At 41.5% G+C, this 22,518-nt stretch overlaps 1 protein-coding gene across 2 annotated transcripts; it reads right to left on the reverse strand.

Annotated features, from left to right (window-relative positions):
* Nucleotides 1-7,444: 7,444 nt before the first annotated feature.
* Nucleotides 7,445-14,183, reverse strand: kcna2b (potassium voltage-gated channel, shaker-related subfamily, member 2b). Of its 2 annotated transcripts, XM_026153396.1 has the most exons (3): nucleotides 13,907-14,183; nucleotides 13,017-13,163; nucleotides 7,445-12,319 (listed from the first exon to the last, which is right to left on the reverse strand). In XM_026153396.1, exon 3 carries the CDS (start codon nucleotides 12,213-12,215, stop codon nucleotides 10,722-10,724), a length of 1,494 nt encoding a protein of 497 aa, XP_026009181.1. In that variant the 5' UTR covers nucleotides 12,216-12,319; nucleotides 13,017-13,163; nucleotides 13,907-14,183; the 3' UTR covers nucleotides 7,445-10,721. The 2 variants fall into 2 exon arrangements, with proteins under 2 accessions (XP_026009181.1, XP_026009182.1); XM_026153397.1 differs by having other exon boundaries at nucleotides 7,445-12,316; nucleotides 13,017-14,183.
* Nucleotides 14,184-22,518: the final 8,335 nt, after the last annotated feature.

Consider the following 22,518-nt stretch of genomic DNA (forward strand, 5'->3'; position numbering starts at 1 on the left):
AGATAAGATAAGATAAGATAGAACTTTATTAATCCCTCGGGTGGGTTCCTCTGGGAAATTCGATTTCCAAAAAAGCACAGCAACGACCGAAGTTACAGAGTTATACACACACACATATATATAAATACAGAGACAATATAAATAAAATATACGAAGGGGATAAATAGAATAAATAGGAATAAAAATAAAAATACAAGTGAATTGCACATTTCAAGTATTGAGTCTATTGCACCGTTGACTATTTACAAAAGTATTGCACAAAAGGTATTGCACAGTGAGGTGCAGAGGCACTACAGCTTAGTTGTTCCCCCCTCCTTTGTCCTCCTGTCTCCCCTCCCTCTCCCCTCCAGAGAGGAGTTAAACAGTCTGATGGCGTGTGGGACAAAGGAGTTTTTAAGTCTGTTAGTTCTTGTCTTTGGGAGAAGCAACCTGTCACTGAACAGACTCTTCTGGTTGTTTATGGCCGTGTGCAGAGGATGCCCAGCATTGTTCATAATGTCCATCAGTTTTTTTAGTGTCCTTTTCTCTGCCACTGTCACCAGAGTGTCCAGCTTCATGCCGACCACAGAGCTAGCCTTCCTGATCAGTTTCTCCAGCCTGGATGAGTCCCTCTTTGCTGTGCTGCTCCCCCAGCACACCACAGCATAGAAAAGTACTCCAGCAACCACCGACTGGTAAAACATCCTCAGGAGCTTCCTGCAGATGTTAAAAGACCTCAGCCTCCTGAGGAAGTACAGTCGGCTTTGGGCTTTTTTATACAGGTGCTCTGTGTTGCATGACCAGTCCAGTTTATTGTCCACCCACAGCCCGAGGTACTTGTACTTGTTACATGGTTAAGATCAACTGCTCAAACTGAAGTTGAGCATCTAAATAGGGAAGAAAGGTAATTTATGTGACTGAGTATTTTAGAAACTGCTGATCTGCTGGTTTAGGTTTTTCAGGTATTGGTAAAAAAAAGTGAGAGAATATCCAGTGAGCGACAATTCTCTGGGCAAAAATGCCTTGTTGATGTCAGAGGTCAGAGGAGAATGGACAGACTGCTCCAAGCTCATAGGAAGGTAATGGTAACACCAGTGCTGTTGCCAGTTCTGTGAGCTAAGGAGAGGAAACTGAGGCTATAATTCACACAAACTCACCAAAAATGAACAGTAAAAGCTTGGATATAGGCTGCATGATTTGATTAGTCTCCATCTCTGCCTTAGATTTGAGATGGTAGAGTCAGAATTTGGTGTAAACAACATGAAAGAACACATCCAACCTGTCTTGTGTCTGCAGTTCAGGCTGACAATGGTGTTTTAATGGTGTGTGGGATATTTTCTTGTCACACTTTGGGCCGAGGATTTCACCCTAGGAAAATTTCACTAGAAATTTTGGCATGAGGGTGCCATGAATATCAAATTTAGTGGCAAAATGAAAGCCACGTTTTTACACATATGCTGGTGTTACATGCTGTAATATGCAAGAAGGTCCTGAGTTCAATTCCCCCATCAGTTTGCATGTTCTCCCCGTGTTTGCATGGGCTCTCCCCGGGTACTCCGGGTACCTCCCACAGTCCAAAGACATGCAGTTAGTGGGGATAGGTGAATTGATCAATCTAAATTGCCCATAGGTGTGAATGTGAGTGCGAATGGTTGTCTGTCTTTGTGTGTTAGCCCTGCGATGACTGGCGACCTGTCTAGGGTGTACATGACAGCTGGGACCCCCCACGACCCTGAAAAGGATAAGTGGAAGTGAATGGATAGTTAAAATACACCAAATGCAGTAAAATGGTAAATGGCCTGTATTTGTATAGCGCTTTACTTGGTCCCTAAGGACCCCAAAGCGCTTTACACATTCAGTCATCCCCCAATTAACACACACATTCACACACTGATGATGGCAGCTACACTGTAGCCACAGCCACCCAGTAAGTATACACATGTGACATATAATACATACAGAAATAATTAAATTGTTGCTTAAAGTTACACAAAATGCAGAAATCTGCACTTTCATGAAACACTTTTCACCAAAAATTGAAAACTGTTTTTTTCCTGATTTATTGGGTTAAGTTACAGCTTTTACTGTAAAAAACACAAACATGTTCACTCAATTATTTTCATAACTTGAAATGCAAGTTGTAGAAATTATATTGAATGTTAATTGAAGCTAGGCTCAAAGTGTTAATGCTAGCTTATTTTAATAAACAACATTGTCATATGCAAAACTAGTGTAGCACAAGACATTATTTTAGGTGGCACATGCCACCCCATGCCACCCCTGTAGATCCGCCCCTGACTTTGGGCTCCTTAGCACCAGCAGCTTTTTTGTTCAAACAACAAAGCCTCGAACAAGATAACATGCTATGTAACAAAGTTTAAATCATCTCAAGCTGCCTTTTTGAGCATGGCAGTGAGTTCACTTTACTCAGACGACATCAACGGTCCCCAGATCTCAACCCAATAGATCACCTTTGAGACGTGATGTGGTTCCAGCACCTTGGCTGGCAAGCTGTACCTAAAAAGGTGGCCGGTGAGTATTCATATTTCCTGAGGTGTCTCTTCCTGCCAGTTCAAATTGTCTTGAGTGGACTGTTGTACTGAAATAACACTTAACAAATAAAATAAATCAGACATTGAATTAAATATGTGAGTAATGTTTTAAGGTGGAATTCCCACTTACTCTTTTATTTCCGGGAACCCATTTTACAGAGCAGCCGTTTAGACAATAAAAGCATAAAGCAGGTGTTACTAATTAAACCAATGAACATTCTGCTCCATTTAGATGCAGACCCCAGATTAATGTGAAGCACCTGGGTTTATGTGGTTTTTCATTGGAAAACAGTTCTACTGCAGGTTCACTGAAGCCCCATCTTGCATATTGAATGAGCCACTCAGGTCAAAAAGATACTCCTGCTGATTGAATAAGATATACTGACTGCAGAGCTGAATCCTAATGTCTAATCATCAGTGTTTAAATAGATGTGGCTGGCACAGATACTTTCACAGGCTGACCTCTGGACCAGCGAACAGCCTCAGGCTGGGGAGGGGAAGCCACTGTCTGGGATCAACACAGTCACGTGAGGTTGATATCCCTGTAAGGATGAAGGCTGCCCCCTGTAGGCTACTAGTGGGACTGCTCTTTGGGAAACCGTACGCATTTATTTGTATGTAACAGCAGTTTAACCTGTTACGACACCATTCACACAGTATATTTATTCATGATGATGTCATTTTGATCACAACAGCATAAATTTTGATCATAACACATTTCCCACCATACATGTGTCCGTTTGCTTCTCCCCTACACTAGTTTCTTATCTGTTTATTTAAGAAAAGAAATGAAAAGTTGTTTCAGAGTCATTTATGAATAAAATGTATGTTTGTAATACATTGTATGCTTTTATTTTATTGTAATTTCCCCACTTTGAATGATTTTGTAATCTTTTTCAATGTCTCCCAGACCTAGAAGTGAGAGTAGCAGTGCAGAAGTGATAAAGAAAACAGACAGCTGGGCCGCCTCCCTTTTGGATACAAATCATTGAAAACCACAGTTAATTAGGACATTTAAGGAAACAGTACAAATATGATAAACCCAAAGAGAAACATTACAACCCCAAATTCGTCATTTAAGTTGCCAAAAATAGCTTCTCCTGATCCTTTCCCAAAGATAAACCCTGTCTATTTTCCCATAGGCATTGTTGAGTCAGTGGCCTATGCATTTTTTTGCTAAATGGACTTAGATTAGCAGACTGGCCACAGTTAAGTTATGTAACGATCTCATCTACATCTTTCTAAATCTGAAGTGAAGAGAGCAGATATCCATTTTGACTATTCACTAAGTGTAATCTTGTCCTAATTTCAGTGTTATGTAGCCTACATTTGCAAATACTTAGGATATGCCCTCAGATTTATGCTGCATCATTCAGCAATGTATAATTTACCTCACTACTCTGTTTGAAGACTGGACTTACTCCAACATATAAACATGTATCTCATAGTTTTCTTACTGCTATCCAGACAACACAGGCACACATCCATCTGTCCATTTTCTTAACTTTTTTTTAAAAATTATTATTATTCAAAGCCATATGGGACTTGGAGGCTATCCCAATTATCATAAGGAAAGATGTAGGTTACCCCCTGGACAGGTCGCCTGTCGATCATGGGGCCATTTCTGGATAAGTCTGTTTTAACAATCTCAGTTCATACTCATGAGCATTGCTCTCTTCTTATGGGAATCCTGCGCTACATGTCTCAGCAGGCCTGAGCTACTGGGCTTCTCTCATTCATTCACACTTCTATTTCCCCTCCCAAAGCTGTTACTATCAACTCTTATTTCATTCGTGTGACAAAAATAACTCAGACAAAGCAGGGCAAGCCAACTACAAAGACAACACTTATGAGACAATGGGATGTGATAGGAAAACATAGGGAAAAAGAGGATTTCATGTCTGTTGTATCTAATATTATTAAAATAATTTATCATGAGATGAATAAGTTGTTTGACACCCTAACTGATATCTTCAATGTGCTACATCCTTAAATGATGAGGTTTTAAATCCTTATTTTCTGTTTGAGGCAGATTAGTGATGGAAGAATTACTCAGATATTAGTTGATTGATGCACAAATGTGCATAAAGAACAAAGGAGCACTAACCAAATCTCTTAATGTGTGTTTGATGGAAATATGGCAGCACATGCATATCTGAAATTTTCTGTTTGCAGTGTTGTAAGAGTGGAATGGAACAAAAGATACAGACAGAAAATAATTTATTCACTGACACAAAGTTGAATCTGTGAGAAGGTTGAAAAAAAGCTGCAGAAAGACAGAAATAAAAGAACAAGAAAGAAAAAGAAGTCCAGAAAGGGGACAGGACATGATTGTTGAGCTTAGGAATTATTAATGGAAGTAGGATATATTAAGACTCTAATACTGTGCTGAATCTCAAATGTGAGCAATGACTGGTTGGAGGACAAGAGGAAGTAGATATAATTTGCTCCCCCGACTTACTGGCAGATACACAAAACCAAAAAAACATTTCTCAAATCGACATAAGTACTAAAAAAAATGTGTATGTATGTATCAGTTTCTTGGCACTGCATTATTATTCTTATTATTCTTATTTTTATTATTATTATTATTCTTAGTAGTAGTAGTAGTCGTAGTCGTATTTCTGATCTTATTTTCTGCTGCTGGTGCTTTTTCATTCTTAAAAGGGATACAAGCTGGTCCAGCCTCCTATTTTTTCACATTAGTTTTGGGAAATGTCTGTCTTCTATGCATTAACCTAAAACAGAGAAAGTAATAAAATCATTCCATCAAATAAATAAAATAAGATATTGGTTCAGTTAACACTGTCATTCCACCTTGTCGACACCAGGGGGCAGATGAAAATAACGCATGAAGGAGGCATACAGTTAAGCAGCCCACTCCAGTCTGTCAGACAGACTAATAGAAAGCCGCACAGCTGATGAACGAAAGGCACTTCAGTCGGGTTCAGTTCATGTATCAAACCCAAGAATGTTGATGCGCGTCCCAACTTTGAAACAATCTCACTGCCTGCAAATTTCACACTTGAGGAAATCATGAAAACAGCAGGATTTGCAGATGCTATGCTCTATTAGTCAAACAAGGTTAAAAAGGAAAGTAAAAGTATCAGTTTGTTGTCTGAAATGGTGACCAGTCTCACTGTGTTCCTATTATGTGGAAATATGACATAATGGAACATGAAGCCCTGAGTGAATGTGTCTTTTATCCCAGAATGCTCGATCATCATATCAGCGTTTTGTATCCTGGATTAAATTAGTCTTAGATATCTGAGTGTGTTCTCAGTGGCTTGTGTTTTATTGGTGTGTGGGTGGGGACATTTACTGGAAAAGATGAGGATGGAGAACTGAAAGAAAGATCAAAACCACCACCTGGGGGATTACACAAAGTATTAATGTAATGAGGTTTGTGAGTATGTGTGTCTATAAATAAAGATATAGAGATAAACTAAACAATGACCTTATAATCAAGCTCTGGTTGGAGAGGTAGTGGAGGAATCCAACACTACAGATGGACAGATGAAAGACAGACGGAGCTCAGTAAGACAGGGAAGTTAGAACATTAGCAGTTGAGTCTTTGTTTCGCCGCAATCACGTGTCTCTGTTATGTGGATCGATTTATTAATGGGTGTCAAAGCAAGTCAGCTGCAACAATTAAAGAGAATACTGAAGATTAACAGGTCACTGGAAGCAAAGGTATATCGTGAAAGCTGGCTATAGATTTTATGTCAAAGCTATAAATAACATCAGGTCATCTAAAGCACAGACAGGCTGTCAGCCATCCACCATCGAATATCTGGCATATTAATTAACCTTTTTATAGGTTTATGTATTTATCTTTGTCTTCCTTACCCAATATGATTATGGAGTGTTCACATAACACAGTCCTCTAGCTGTTTAAATCATAAACCTGTGAACAGAAAAAAGAAAACCTAGTGTTATTAAAACGGGGTCTTTCACCATCCATACAGGACTGATGAAAAAGGAAACTCCCCTCCTCCACACACATGAATGTAAAGATGCACTCAGGCTATTAAGAGGGCTGCATGTTCGGGTATAAATCAGCTCACAGTACATCAGGGAAATATGTCCTGCACATGAGACACTCTCTTGGCCTAATAGATATTACCTCATACAGCATAAAAGCAAATGCACTTATGTCAATCAAAATGACTAGCTCTACAAAAACATATTGGTAATATTGTGAACGAATGTCACTATTTTTCAAGGCCACTAAATCAAGAGTAATTAAAATTGCCCCAAAGCGTCACTAAAGACAAGAGACAATAACCCTGCAGGGAGGAGGAACCACTAGTGGGCAATATGACTGGAATATTGACAAGTGAGCAAGGCGACGTGAGGAGAAAAAAACCAGGTACAAGGGGGAGAGCCAAATGGTTCTGATTCAGAGAAATGTTTGCACTTGTCCCACTCTGATGAATTACAAGTCGAGGGCCTTTTGCTCTCTCTCGCTCACTCCCCTCCTTGCTGGTTTTATAAATAGGCCACTTTGCTTTCTCAGTAATCCACAGAGAGCACAAGATTCACTTAAGGCGAAAAGCGGGACACAAAACCATTTAGGTGGTGAGGGTTGATACACCTTATGTAATGGACATGAGAGCAGATGCTCCAGTAGCGGTTCCCTACGCTCTGTTACAGCTTTTTCCTTTTTGTTTTGTTTTCTTTCTCACACAAAATGATGTCACAGCCGATTTCACTATCGTTTCTGTGACAGCTGCTTATAGGACACCACGGTGTGAATCCACATGAGAAAAACACAACAGTAGCTGCATGTTAGCATAAATATATTCTTGATGTTATCAATGAGACCAGTATAATTCATAATAACTTTATAATATACATTTATTTTAAATAATGAAAGTATCTCTGAATAGATATTTTCTGTTTTTAGTTTATGTTCATAGGACATGATAAGGACAGACATTCAAATCCATATTTCTTTGGGTGTAATAATATACAGCTTGATTCTTAGTTCCTTCTTTTGCATACAATAGCAGATAAAACAATCCTTGTACATATAGTGAGCATAGACAGCTGTAAGTATAGACAACAACACAGTCAATGAGCTGAGGATTATCTTATATTTCATTCACACACGTTTTTGCCTGTCAAACAGTTGAAGAAGACAGAGCAGAGCGACTGGTGTTCTGAGAGTAACTTTGTACTGAGACAGGATTTATTTGACCAAGCTCTGCGTCAAACCTCAGTCCATCCACTTCTGAGGCTCAAAGGCAGCTAATTAATACAAAAACAGAGTGAAAAACAACAGGATTTTATCATTTCTGACAAAGCAAATCAGTTTCATGGATTTTCTATTACGCAGGAACCTACACATGGCAGAGTCTGGTTCTAAAGCATTAGGTACTTGACGACATAATCAAAGCAGCTCTAACTCTTAGATACATTTACATGGCTACAGTTGTGCAAACCCCACAATCGGCAGGTTTAGGTCCGTTGTGGCAGCGAAGTCTGTCACAGAAATGCGTCTGCCAGACATGTCCATAAGATTACATCTCTCGGGTAAGCATCTGTGTACACTGTCTGTATGTTTTAAAATGCCCAGTGTTTGTATGAATGTGTGTCCGTGTACAAGTCCACTCGTGTTGTGCAGTACAGCAAAGCCGTGTTATCCGTGACTTAGATCCTGATGTGCCACGCTGTTGGTTCCTCTGAGAGTTTGTTGTCATTTCAGGTGTTGTATGCTTGCTAAGAAGAGCAGCAAAGACAGCGTCCAGCCTAAGCCTGAAGTGACATATATACGTAGGTGTTCCTGTACACAGGAGCAGCTCATAGTAATGCAAATACACATAAGAAAAATACAAGGGAGAAAATTGCGGCAGTGTTGTCTCACTTGAATGATCATACTTCCCTTCACAGACTTTGCTCTACTTCCTTATATTTTAAGTCTTCAGTAACTTGCCTTTGCAGACACTGTAGCTTATCTCACAGGTCCACACGCACTTGTGGACATCATCACAACGGAGTGTTTCCTTTCAGTTTGCTTTGTTTAATATACTATGTGCATGTGTTTAATATATGCAGTACATAGGCTGTAAACACTGTGCTAACGCTGAGCACCATTGTCATTCTAGCCTGGAAACAAGGGGAGCAGCATTTGAGAGCAGTGACGTCAGCTTGTGTGTCTCTGAAAGCTCTACGTTTCTCTCACAGTCTCTTTGTGTCTGAGTCTATTTCTCTCTCATAAGCTCTCTCACCCACAAAATATTACACACCGAGGTTGATGGACCTATATGTTAGAGATGGCAGCACTCAGACAGATCCTTGGAGCATTACAAATACACTTGGGTGAGCAAAAACTCTGACTGATCAGCTATGAAACTCAGTGCATCCACTGAGCTGGCAGCAGACGGTACGCTTTCACAATACATAGATACTAGGTCATGACTGCAACAGACTATAACAAATAGAAAAGTGAAGAGTTTGGGATGTTGTTAGCATCCACAGGGCGGATCATAGTGTGATATCTTTCATCTCCTATGCTGGAGGTAGCTAATAAGCTGCCACATGAACACACTACCCTCTCTAACTTAGAACTTTCCATGTATGTAATTAAGTACGTTTTCCTTTCTTTATTGTCAAATATTACTTATATTAATGCATGCACCAATGATTACTTTTGAGGACATGCAGCTTTGCAAAATCAGAACTGCAAAAGTTTTGGTTAGTTAAATATGTTGGGCCAGGGGAATGATTTCTGAAATGGGTGCAGAAACGGAAAAAAATGCATACAAAATTAACAAAAGAAAATTGATGTCTTTTACAAACCAAGATCCAATTTAGCAGGTGGTTGCACATAACAACTTTCAGAGGAAAACAAATGTTCCCTTTTCATGTCTGCCTTAGATGGAGGCCATTAAAGGATAACGCTGTGAAGCAGCTTGATTAGGTCAGATTACTCTGTTTTAACAGCTAACTGCTTAAGACGTCGTAAGCAGACTTGCAGTAAACTCAAATGCTGGCACTAAAGCTGAAGCTTAAAAATGACATATATACATTTCAGTTGATCATGAGACCTAAGCTGTGTTGATATATGCAACAGAATGTCAGCAATTTGCCCACAAAATCATTGTATCTATTCCTACACACATGGAATGCTTTGAAGTCAAGAACAGCAACGTTTATTTTGGGCAGTGATGTCAAGCTGAACACGTTTAACTGCGTGTCTAAGGTTACAGCAAAGAGGCTGGAAACTCACCCAGAACACTAAAAGAGTATTTCATTCAACATTAAGGCCATGAAAATATATGTAATAAGACCACGTTGATCATAAATTAATTATATTAAAAACACTCATTAGTAGAATACGTTAAGACATTCACTCTGTTCAGTGTTCTGCTGTTCACCTGCTAATCTGCACTAATTAGAGGCAAGAAAAGGCTTCGAGTGGAGAGAGTCACGCACCCTGCATAGACATTGTAAATCATTTTGAACTTCATCAAGAAGAAATGGCAGGAAAAGAATGTGGTGTACAGAATTACAGCAAAGCACTCATTTAGGCTGTTGGTGTCTACCTGTCTCTGATAGCTTGTACTAGACAAGATGTAGCAAGGGAATGAATACTAGTGCACATGGCCACCAGCATATTGGTGCTGCACTCTCGTTCTTTCTTTCTTAATTCGGTGTTCCCTCGAGAGAACAGCTGTGATCTGGTTGAAATGATCTTTCTGTGTATCTGGACCTCGGCAGTTAGAGCAGCAGATTAAAGCTGCCCATGAATGCTGATCGAGTGGCCTGTTTTATAAGTTATGACACGTCTGTAATATTGTTGGAATATTGTTATCATGCATCCTTTGTGCAGCAATTAGAGAAAGAAGATAAAAAAAATTAGTGGTCCTTTTATATTGTTATTATTGATTATTATGGTTAGGCTACAATTTTGCTACTGTTGGAGGCAGGATAACTACTTTCACAGGTAAGACTAACTCCATGCAAACACTAACAATGTCGTGAATACGACAGCTGACAGTTCTATAGTATGAACATGATGTGGGAGAGGATGTGGTCTTCTCTACTGACCCTTTCTCCACGTTAATCTCACTGATCTGCTCTGTACTCCTATACTGGGCCCCATACATTTATCAGTATGCGGACCTTTAGCTTCCCACTACAGTTATTGTAGATCCCAGCAGAAGTAAATCATCCGAGCTCACATTATACATCTGTACGCATCTTGGTGATGTTTACATAGTTAGTGTTGGCCAGGGTGCAGTTTCCTGTTTTCCTGGCCTCTGATCTGAAGTCCTCCATACTGTGGTTCACTGCCTCTTGGATTTCCACATAGTCAGACTTACTGAGAGTGGATCCACTGCCGCTCCGACCGCTCTTCTTCAGCTCGTCAGCTGAGCTGGCTTTAGGCACACTTGGCATATTCAGATACTGTGCCTGCTCCTCACCTTCTGTCTCTCTGTGGTAGAAGTAGTTGAAGTTTGATACAATGACCGGTACAGGCAGTGCAATAGTCAGCACACCGGCAATTGCACAGAGAGACCCCACAATCTTCCCCCCAATAGTTGTTGGGACCATGTCTCCGTAGCCTACGGTTGTCATGGAAACCACTGCCCACCAAAAGGCCTCGGGGATGCTGCTGAACTGAGAAACTGGCTCGTCTGCTTCTGCAAAGTAGACCGCACTAGAGAAGAGGATGACACCAATGAACAGGAAGAAGATGAGGAGGCCCAGCTCACGCATGCTGGCCTTCAGTGTCTGCCCTAAGATCTGGAGTCCCTTGGAATGACGTGAGAGTTTGAAGATACGAAATACCCTAACTAGACGGATGACACGGAGAATAGCCAACGACATGGCTTGCTGGCCTGCCTGGCCATCCTCTGGCCGCTCTGCTAGTTCTGTGCCGAGGGTGATGAAGTACGGGATGATTGCCACAATATCAATGATGTTCATGATGTTGCCAAAAAATCCAGTTTTGCTGGGACAGGCGAAGAACCTAACTAGGAACTCAAAAGAGAACCAGATGATGCAAAGCGTCTCAACAATGAAGAAAGGATCTGTAAAATAAAAGCTTGCAGATGGAGTGGTGGTGTTGTATGTGGACTGGAGTGAGTTATACATCTCATCTTCGTTTCGATTAAGTGGCAGTGTCTCCAGACAGAAACTGACAATAGAGATAAGAATCACCATGACAGAGATTATGGCAATGATGCGAGCTGGTCCTGAGCTCTCTGGATATTCAAACAGAAGCCACACTTGTCTCTGGAACTCGTTTTCTGGCAGAGGCCGCTCCTCCTCCCTTATAAAACCTTCATCCTCCCTGAAGATTTCCATAGCCTCTTCACCCAATTCATAAAACCGGATCTCCTCAGAAAAAATGTCAAGAGTCACGTTAACAGGCCGGCGCAGTCTCCCTCCAGACTGGTAATAATACAGAATAGCGTCAAAACTTGGTCGATTCCGATCAAAGAAGTATTCATTCCGGAGCGGATCAAAATACCTCATCCTTTTTTTAGGATCACCTAGCAGTGTCTCTGGAAACTGGGAAAGTGTCTTCAGCTGTGTCTCAAAGCGCAAGCCTGAGATGTTAATGACAACCCTCTCGCAGCATTCATGATCCGGATCCGAGTCGTAATGGTCATGAGACTGACCTGGATGTGCTGCTGCTTCATCCGCAGGGTCGCTGGTAGCGACCGTCATGATGGAAGAAGATGGGACCTGCAGCTTTCAGACCGGGCGGGGCCACGCTGGGCCACAAGTAGGTAAAGTCTCCACACACTTGTACAGTCAGGCAGATTTGCCTGCTAAAAGGAACAGACAGAAAGCAGAGGTAGGTTTAATATTAATGTGATCAGCACATGCTTCACGCTCTACTTTTTATGGGACTTTAAACGAATAACTTGTTCAGAAACTTGTATTCACTGGCAAACATTTATGATCCACTTATTTTGTCAATTCTTAAACCAAACATTTTTCAGCTGCTGTTATTTCCCAGAAAGGCCATGTTACTTCAAAGCCTTGAAAGCAGAGCATTTGAAAATAACAAGTTGGTGGGGGCAGAACCATTGGCGAGCGCTGGCTCCATTGTGTCTGTGTATTAGGTTATGAGTTCTCCCTCATATGAGCACACTGCAGGATCAATATGCAGGCTAGTAATACAGTATCCACTCTCACAGGGTGCAATTACAACCAACAAATCTGATTATGAGCTCAGTGCTCCACAGTCTCTGAGATGAGCTTCCTCTATAAATCTGGTGTTACCAGCATTTCCTACCAATGCTGAAAAAAAATCTTACCTAATTTAATAAACTTCGTAGTTTTTTCAGTAGAGAAGATTTTGGGAGATTTGTCAATTCACGTGTTTGACATAACACACATCTGTTCTGTTCATTAGCAGCTGCACAAAAGCAACGGTGGTCCACAAAAAAAACCAAAAAACTTGTTTCAGCTTTTGATTTTTAAAATAAGGTCTGAAAAAATCAATCAATCAAAAGCCCCTACCTGCTACTTTTCACAGGCACGTATTGGGCTTGTTTACAGTCTCTGTCCTCTGCTGGTAAATCTTAAGCAGAGTGCCCGGTCCTGAGTCACTCCCCTCGGTCCAAGCAGCTCCTTCCTGTCACTCATATATCATCCGAAGCTCTGGCGCTGCAGCAAGGCGGCAGTGGGAATGGGAGAGGGGACAAGGTGTGAGGATGCAGGAGTTACCTCCATCGCTTCAGTGACCAGCGGGCACATGCCGAGATGCAGCTACGCTACAGGCTGAAGCTGGTCGGGGACGACGGTGGGGGCAAGTGGTTTGCACTTAAACACACTTAAAATCCTGACATTAGTTAAATTTAACATGACACTGCCGTCGCCCAAAACAAAAACAACGACAGCCTTGATGCCTGGCATCAGTGAAGAAAAGATACTGTGAAAGCCGCCGAGGAGATTTAAGAAATAACGCGGAATCACCTGTTTGATTCCTAAGTTGTTTAAAAAAATGTTACTTTTTAATTATTTCAACGTAAATATCACCATCCTTTTTTTCGGATGGGGAAAATCCATATGACTACACCAGTGATGCACATCACTAAGAAACAGAATGCATTCACAACTCCATGGATGAAACCAACCCTCTGATGGCGAAATAAACTATTGCTAATAAATGTCCAAGCAGCCAAGTTCATGCATTTTCAGACATTAAATGGAAATGTTGTAGTTGACTGCAAGCGCGAGTTAGTTTGGAGGGGCAGGTGCCAGACATGCTCAAGCCATTTGCAGCCCTATCCTGTGCGGATCATGGAAATCCACAACAGTCTCCATGCACTAAACAAAGCAGCATAGCATTATCTGTCCGAGTACAGGCAGCATTATTTCAGATAGGCTAATGGCATGCAGGAATTCACCGCGATTGTCTTGTTGTTGTGCAGACGCATGTAGCCTATTAATGTTTTGTTAAATCCAGTTTTTCTCTTCTCAAAAGGTGTCTTGAGGTCGTTCGTCTATTTCTTCATATGTGCCCTTCTTCCCCTATTTGACTAATCAGTCCAGCGGCTGTGTCATCTCATCACGTCTAACTGTTTTTGAGCTCTTCCCGTGTTTCTCATATTTCACCATAATTCACCATAGTAGAGATGCGTGGGCTGCAGTTAGGCATTGCAGCGCATACTAAAAGCTTCTTGTGCGCCTCGCCCCATCCCTTTGCGCTCCCCACCCCCCGACACTCCTGTCCTCACTCTTCCACATTAAAGAGGAAGCATCGCCCACTAGAGAGTGGAAGCGTTTCTAAGCAAAACACGCGCTGCTCAGAAGAGATTAAGGGGAAGAAGAAGAAGAAAAAAACCCTTAGAGGCAGAGAATGTCCGAAAAAATTTGAGCGATAAAATGTTGTTAATGACTTGGCTTCTGTTGTGTTTCCGATGTGGATATATATCCACATAACAAATTAGAATTGGGCTAAAGAGAGGCACAAAAACACTCCCTCACTGAACAACAGTGAGGGAGAATTGTAGGGGAAATTACACGTTTAAACAGCTAATGCACAAAACAACAAAATCCCAGGTGCTCAAAGTTATTTTTGACGGTCTTGAATAGTTTTGGAATTCATGTCTCTCCAATGATTATAATAGTTAATCTTTATATGTATGACATAGAAACACCCCTGTCCTGATCGCTTTGTGTGTGTGTGTGTGTGTGTGTGTGTGTGTGTGTGTGTGTGTGTGTGTGTGTGTGTGTGTGAGAAAGATTACACTTTAAAAGATTGCATTTTTAAAAATTATTCTATTTATGAAGGAAAAAACCTGTCCAAACCTGACTGGCCCTATTTAAAATAGTAGTTGCCCACCTCATTATCAACTGTGATTAAGCTCATTTGTTGAAAAGTTGAGTTCAAATTCACTTGCCATATCCAGGCCTGATTACTGCCAGACCTGCACAATCGAGAAACCCTTACATAGAACATGTCTGACAAAGTGAAAGAGATCTCAAATTGAATCACCACAATCACAATCTAAAGAAACTCAGGAACAGACGAGAAACAAAGTCATTGACATCTATCACTTTGGGTTACAAAGCCATTTCCAAGGCTTTGAGACTCCAGTAAACCACTGGTGAGAGCCATTACCCACAAATGGAGATATCCTGGAACCTTCCCAGGAGTGGCCAGCATACCAAAGTTACTCCAAGAGTAAATCAGTGACCTGGGAGGTCACCAAAGAACTGAGAACAACATCTAAAAAAAACTGCAGGGTTCACTTGCATGAGTTAAGGACAGCCTTCATGTTTCAAAAATTGGACAGGAACTGGGCAAAAGTGGCATCCATGGGAGAGCTACATAGTTAAAACCACTGAGAACACCAAGGCTCGCCTTGCATTCACCAAATAACGTCATGGTGAACCCCGAGACTTTTGGTGAAATATTTTGTGAACTGACAAGACAAGAGTTGAACTTTTTGGAAGGTTTGAGTCCCCAAACCAACACAGCATTTCATAAGAACAACATCATACCAACAGTCAGACATGGTGGTGGTAGCATGATGATCTGGGGCTCCTTTGCTGCTTCAGGACCTGGACGACTTGCTCTAAATGATGTAACCATGAATTCTGCTCTCTATCAGAAAATCCTGAAGGAGAATGTCCAGGCATCAGTTAATGCCATGAGGCTCAAGCTGACTTGGTTTATAGCTTGGATTTAAACAGCACAGCTAGGTTTGGCCCGTTCCTCTTCCCCGAAATGAAATAATCATTTTAATAACTACATCTGCAAATTGCATTTATCTAAATTTATTTGATGATCTGAAGCATGATGAAGCAAGTGTGATAAATACAAACCATAAGACATCAGGAAGGGAACAAATACTTTTTACGGTACTGCACTGTATTTGCCACTCTGGTGTTATCAGGTTCTACTGATAAATGCCCTGGAACTCTTAAATCTTCAGTTGTTTGTGAATGTAAATGAACACAGCCCATTTCTAAATGCAGGAGCAAGCCCAGCTTCCAATATCCCGCGCTGGGTGTCAGTAGAACAATGATTCATCTTCCACCACCATGTTGAAAGCAATTATCTAAACACACTTTCACTCACGGGATGAGGAAGAGTGCACGTAGAGCATGTTATAGAATATGGGCATATCTATACTTCAGATGAAACCATATATACATATATATATATATATATATATATATATATATATATATATATATATATATATATATATATATGTATATATAAAAAACACCCAGCACGCCCCTGCGGGCGGTTTATCCTTCAAGCTCGGGTCCTCTACCAGAGGCCTGGGAGCTTGAGGGTCCTGCGCAGTATCTTAGCTGTTCCCAGGACTGCGCTCTTCTGGACAGAGATCTCCGATGTTGTTCCCGGGATCTGCTGGAGCCACTCGCCTAGCTTGGGAGTCACCGCACCTAGTGCTCCGATTACCACGGGGACCACCGTTACCTTCACCCTCCACATCCTCTCGAGCTCTTCTCTGAGCCCTTGGTATTTCTCCAGCTTCTCGTGTTCCTTCTTCCTGATATTGCTGTCATTCGGAACCGCTACATCGATCACTACGGCCGTCTTCTTCTGTTTGTCTACCACCACTATGTCCGGTTGGTTAGCCACCACCATTTTGTCCGTCTGTATCTGGAAGTCCCACAGGATCTTAGCTCGGTCATTCTCCACCACCCTTGGGGGCATCTCCCATTTTGACCTCGGGACTTCCAGGTTATACTCCGCACAGATGTTCCTGTACACTATGCCGGCCACTTGGTTATGGCGTTCCATGTATGCCTTGCCTGCTAGCATCTTGCACCCTGCTGTTATGTGCTGGATTGTCTCTGGGGCATCTTTACACAGCCTGCACCTGGGGTCTTGCCTGGTGTGATAGACCCCAGCCTCTATGGATCTTGTGCTCAGAGCTTGTTCTTGTGCTGCCATGATTAGTGCCTCTGTGCTGTCTTTCAGTCCAGCTTTGTCCAGCCACTGGTAGGATTTCTGGATATCAGCCACCTCCTCTATCTGCCGGTGGTACATACCGTGCAGGGGCCTGTCCTTCCATGATGGTTCCTCGTCTCCCTCCTCTTTCTTGGGTTTCTGCTGCCTGAGGTATTCACTGAGCACTCGGTCAGTTGGGGCCATCTTCCCAATGTATTCTTGGATGTTCCTTGTCTCATCCTGGACTGTGGTGCTGACACTCACCAGTCCCCGGCCCCCTTCCTTCCGCTTAGCGTACAGCCTCAGGGTGCTGGACTTGGGGTGAAACCCTCCATGCATGGTAAGGAGCTTTCTTGTCTTTATGTCAGTGGCTTCTATCTCCTCCTTTGGCCAGCCTATTACCCCAGCAGGGTACCTGATCACGGGCAGGGCGTACGTGTTGATGGCCCGGATCTTGTTCTTACCATTCAGCTGACTCCTCAGGACTTGCCTGACCCTCTGCAGGTACTTGGTGGTTGCAGCTTTTCTAGCGGCCTCTTCATGGTTCCCATTCGCCTGCGGGATCCCCAAGTACTTGTAACTGTCCTCTATGTCTGCAATGTTGCCTTCTGGTAGTTCAATATATATATATATATATATATATATATATATATATATATATATATATATATATATATATATATATATGGAACAACATCGGAGATCTCTGTCCAGAAGAGCGCAGTCCTTGGAACAGCTAAGATACTGCGCAGGACCCTCAAGCTCCCAGGCCTCTGGTAGAGGACCCGAGCTTGAAGGATAAACCGCCCGCAGGGGCGTGCTGGGTGTTTTTTTTATATATATATATATATATATATATATATATATATATATATATATATATATATATATATATATAAAATGCAGTGGTAACTAAAGTCTTGACCTAAATCATAAAGTTGGTATTTCCTAGCTGGTACAGTGCTGGGCTTTGAATGCCCATAGACATATAAAGTATAAACAGTTTTATATCAATGCCACACAGTTTACCCAGAGTTTGACAGACCCAAACCCCTTCCAGATAGCCAGATCCATCTCCAGTTCCCTCTTACCTTCAGGTTATGCCAAGTCTGAACCTAATAGGAGCATTGATTGTGTTTTATGTTTAGCCAAGCAGGCCAGATAAAATCTGAAAGGGAAACTTTAGATTGCTTCCCAACTATTGACCCCACATGACTGCAATAACCATGCAAACATTATTTTTCACTGTATTAAATATGTACCATGTTGTGATAGCCAGTGAATTTATTGGAGCTTATGCTCCAAAATGCTACCCAAGCACTCTGTTTTGTTTGTTTGTTTTTTCTTTCTTTCTTTTTTAGAAGATGGATTAGAGGAAGTAAATATGATGGATACAGTCTTAATACTCGGGATAACATCTAAGTGAAGAGGTTACGCAGAAACCATTATTCCTGAAAGAGAAGGGCATACGAATATTTTGAAATGATTATGGCACGACTAGGATATGTGTGTCGGACACGCACACCTAAAATCTCCAGCCTTTCTCATGCATGACTGGAAGAGTGAGAACGAGACCGAGTGAGGGAGAGAGGTTGTTTATCTAAGTTATGACAGACGACTGCAGGGAGGAGCTTTGTCCTGTGTGACCTCTGCTGGTGCTGCAGCAGGTGATATCTTACTAGATGCAACACACTCACACGTGCAGTGATGAGCTGTTGTTATCGGTACATTCCTTAACATACTGACTCCCTGTTTCTTTGTGGCTTCAAGCCCACAAAAATCCATGTGCAAAAACACACACATTTCTTTATACATGTATAAATGAATATGAATATGTTTCTGAAACTGCAGTTAATGTAAATGGAGAACAAAAATAAACTAATCTTTGTTGCAGAACTCGGCTCCTGTATGACACACCAAGGAGTTCATCAGCTTATTCTGGCCATTCATCCCTCTTTTTCCTCTCATTTTCTCCACCCACTCTTCACGTTCTCTGCATGTCTCCCCCTGGGGTCTCTCTCTATATTTAGAAAATGACCTTGCAAGTTCTATACCTGTCTGTTGAAAGCAACCGGTTTTCACGATGAGATATGTCCTTACCTCCAGAGCAGAGTGCTCCGGTATTGATTCTAGATGTGGTTTCACTTTCCGTTGTTTTCTCCACCTTAGAAAACAAGAGAAAATCAATGATCTTGCTGATCTGGAGGGTGTGGTTTAGCAAAGAGAGGAGTATACAAATGGCATGTATTCTGTATCACTAGATATTTGCTGCTGAATCTATAAGCAACATATTAAAACATCACCTTTGCATGGAGGCTCTTGGTGGCCTGACACGTCCACTGAACATTCATTTTCCCTAAGGAATTTCTGAAACTGTGGGCAGCAGTTAAGTGCTCTCTGTCTGGACAATTCAGCTAAATGAACAGTTAATGTATACAAACCATAGTCTGTCAGCCACAAGCATCAAGCACCAGTCTGCCTGTAGTCTGTCTGTGTATATTTGTATTATATTACTAAGAGTTGTGGAAAAACAACTATTGGGAAAGACACCAGAGAAATGGTGGAAATTGTGTCAGGAAGAGCTTATATTTATAGATCAGAAGACACTAGATTAGGGAGGATGGAAAAAAAGCCATCAGGAAATGCAGAAATGAGGGATGCAGAAAATGAAAACGAAGGGGAGGGATGGAAGAACAGAGGTGGAGAGGGCAGCAGATAAAGGTCACGGTGACAGTGATGAGTCATGCAGCAGAATGCAGGAGCGTCTTTGTGTCTCTGTGTTAAACTGTCAGCCTCTCTACCATTTGTCTCTTTGTTTTGGCAGCAAAAGATTGCAAATGAACATCCTGCTCTTGCTTAATCTAAATCTTCTTGCAGGCCCGCATGTGTCAGACTGTGTATATTTGTATTTCTAAGGTATTTCTTTCTTTGCATTTGTATACAGAACTGGACAGGGAGTCCTGTGTTCTCTGCTACGCCTGCGGCTGAAAACTGGTACTGATCAGCCAATCAGCAGTAAGAAATAATCTGATTTTAGTGGAAGCACTAGCAACAGCATCATCATCCTTAGCAACCATCGTTTCCTGCAGTGCCAAGGCTGTAGCTCTGCAAGCGAACAGGGAAATATCACACAACTGGGAGTCACTAGAGGAAAAAACAACAAGAGGCGTGTGTACTGTGTCACATGACCAGGGCATAAAATGCTTTATTATACTTTATGTTAAGAAAGTCACGAGTTTATTGTGAAAGTTCTTTTATGAAGAATTTTGAAGCTGAAATCAGTCGACACCTTCCTTTAGAACATTAGTGTGTTCACTCTAATCTGGACTCTGGTTTTAAGACAAAATGTAATCATGATTAAAAATAACAATTAGCTGTTGGTACTGTTAGAAGATGTCAAGCAGCCAATAAATAAAAAATGGTTTAAATTAACATAAAATTAAAAATTTAATCATCAACAAACTGATCTCGCCTCGGGTCGAAAGCATAAGCATATATTTTAGAGAATAACATTCAAATATACCAAAGTATGCAATGGGAATGATTAAAAAAGCTTACCCATGTGTTGATAATTGATAAGTCCTGGCACTCTGTGGACATAGAATTTTATTCTGTGGAGTTATTTGATTATATTTTCCGCTCATGTCTTAAACTCGTGCTGTTTCTCAAAAACAACAGACGAAAATTGAAAATTCAAATTATGAAAATCAAATGAAGTGAGAAAGATGATGTGTGAAGGCTGTATGGAGGGGATTTACTTGTAATGAGGGCTCTGTAGACCTTCTGGCTCACTGTTTACCAGCCTGGGCCTCAGCTTCTCTATTCCCATCCCTGAAAGCATTGGTTTGGGCCACAGTATGCAGCTGCTTCAGTTGCTTCATATTTATTAAGCGAGGAGCATTTTGCAGCTAATGATCCAGACTTTCCCCTAAAGTGTTAGAAGCCAAAAAAGACTCAAAAGGGAACAAATTATGGATTAAAATTTGCCCCAAAGTGCAGTGTCTCTTGTGATAATATTAACCTTGGAAAATTTATGTACATTTTGTGTCTACGACTTCTTTCCTCTGATCACAGGTGACCAGAAACATCCAAAGGGACATTCCATCATCTCCCTTCAAGATCTGTTGGCATTTTGATTGTGAAGGTTTTATACTATGTGTGTGCTGGGATGATGTTGGCTCACAATATTGAAATTGTTTCAACTTAAACTTGCTGTTCACATCGAGTCCCTGCATGGTGAAACCCAGTCTACACAGTGTACAATTCTAATAAACACACTGATACACAAAATTAGACTTTGCTAGCCTCTACCTTTCCCTGTGCACAGTTTACAGTAGCACCAACAGCTCAAGAGATTAGCTCTGAAATACACCTGCAGAGGGCTGAATCTGCCACCAGCAGCCCTCCCCTGTTACTATGGAGAGTTGTTGTGCATTAGCCCTGTGGCTAGTGTGAGGTCTGATGACATCATTTTTGTGATCGGCTGCCACATTGTGCCTTCTCCTATGTTTGATACTGAAGAAGAAGAAAGTGTACATTATTGTACTTTATTGAGCCCCGTGGGGAAATTGCTCTCTGCATTTAACCCATTCACTCAGTGAAGCAGTGGGCAGCCATTGGGCGCCCGGGGAGCAGTGTGTAGGGACGGTACCTTGCTCAGGGGTACCTCAGGGTAGCTGTTAAGGGGAATCGAACCCCCGACCTTCCGATCATGGGGCAACCACTCTACCTACTGAGCTATCCCTGCCCCTGAAGGAACAGACAAGCAAAAGAATGAAAACAGACACAAATAGACTGTGGGGGGGATTTGCTGCGCATGTAAGAGGGGACAACCAAAGATATAGTGGTTTGATTCTTTCAGCCACACTTTTGCCAAGAGAGATGGCAGAGTGGTTAGTGAACTGGCAGGCTCGTCGCAGCAATAAAGCACACTTTCTCATACACAGCATGACAGCATGATTGCTGCAAACCTTTGTTACAATGTTAATATTTACCTCTTCGCCTGGGAGATGACATGAAGTTTTCCACTGTGCTCTAACACAGCTCAGTGCTCTTTAAGGTGCAACCAGACAAACCAGGGGGCATCCAAACGTCTGACGTAGAATTAAATTTAGGAATCACCAAATGTTTCTTTCTAAATCTGTCAGAGAGACGTCTCTTTTATTTTCAATATTGCCCTTCTAGTTCATTGATGGAGTACTCCGTCATAAGCTTCCTGTCTGGTCCTGCTGCTACAGAGAGCTCTCTTTGTTCTTTCTTCTGTTGTGTTAGTGTTTTCCTGTAACCAAAGGACTCTGGGCCAGCACTGTTTTTCACTATTAAAAGACTGTCACGTTGCAAGGCTCTTCACGGGAAACACTTGTTAAACAGTGGCACATCCTGTGTGCCAACAGCATTTCTGCACACAGCAGAATCCAGAAAAACCCATGAAATGATTGAATATTGCAGTACTGAAGGATTAAACCATTTTATATCATGTACTTAATTGCATTATATGTTGCACAGGTAAGGCAGTCACTAATTCTTTGCCCAGCTATAAAACATTTCATGTATTTTCATTCTATTAACGCTTAACTGCAAATTTAA

The sequence above is a fragment of the Astatotilapia calliptera genome, chromosome 20, assembly GCF_900246225.1.
Source record: "Astatotilapia calliptera chromosome 20, fAstCal1.2, whole genome shotgun sequence".
In the NCBI taxonomy this organism is placed as follows: Eukaryota; Metazoa; Chordata; class Actinopteri; order Cichliformes; family Cichlidae; genus Astatotilapia; species Astatotilapia calliptera.

Bases quoted from the DNA above. Each gene is read 5' to 3' on its own strand.
- kcna2b (XM_026153396.1), bottom strand. From the start codon at position 12,215: ATGACGGTCGCTACCAGCGACCCTGCGGATGAAGCAGCAGCACATCCA.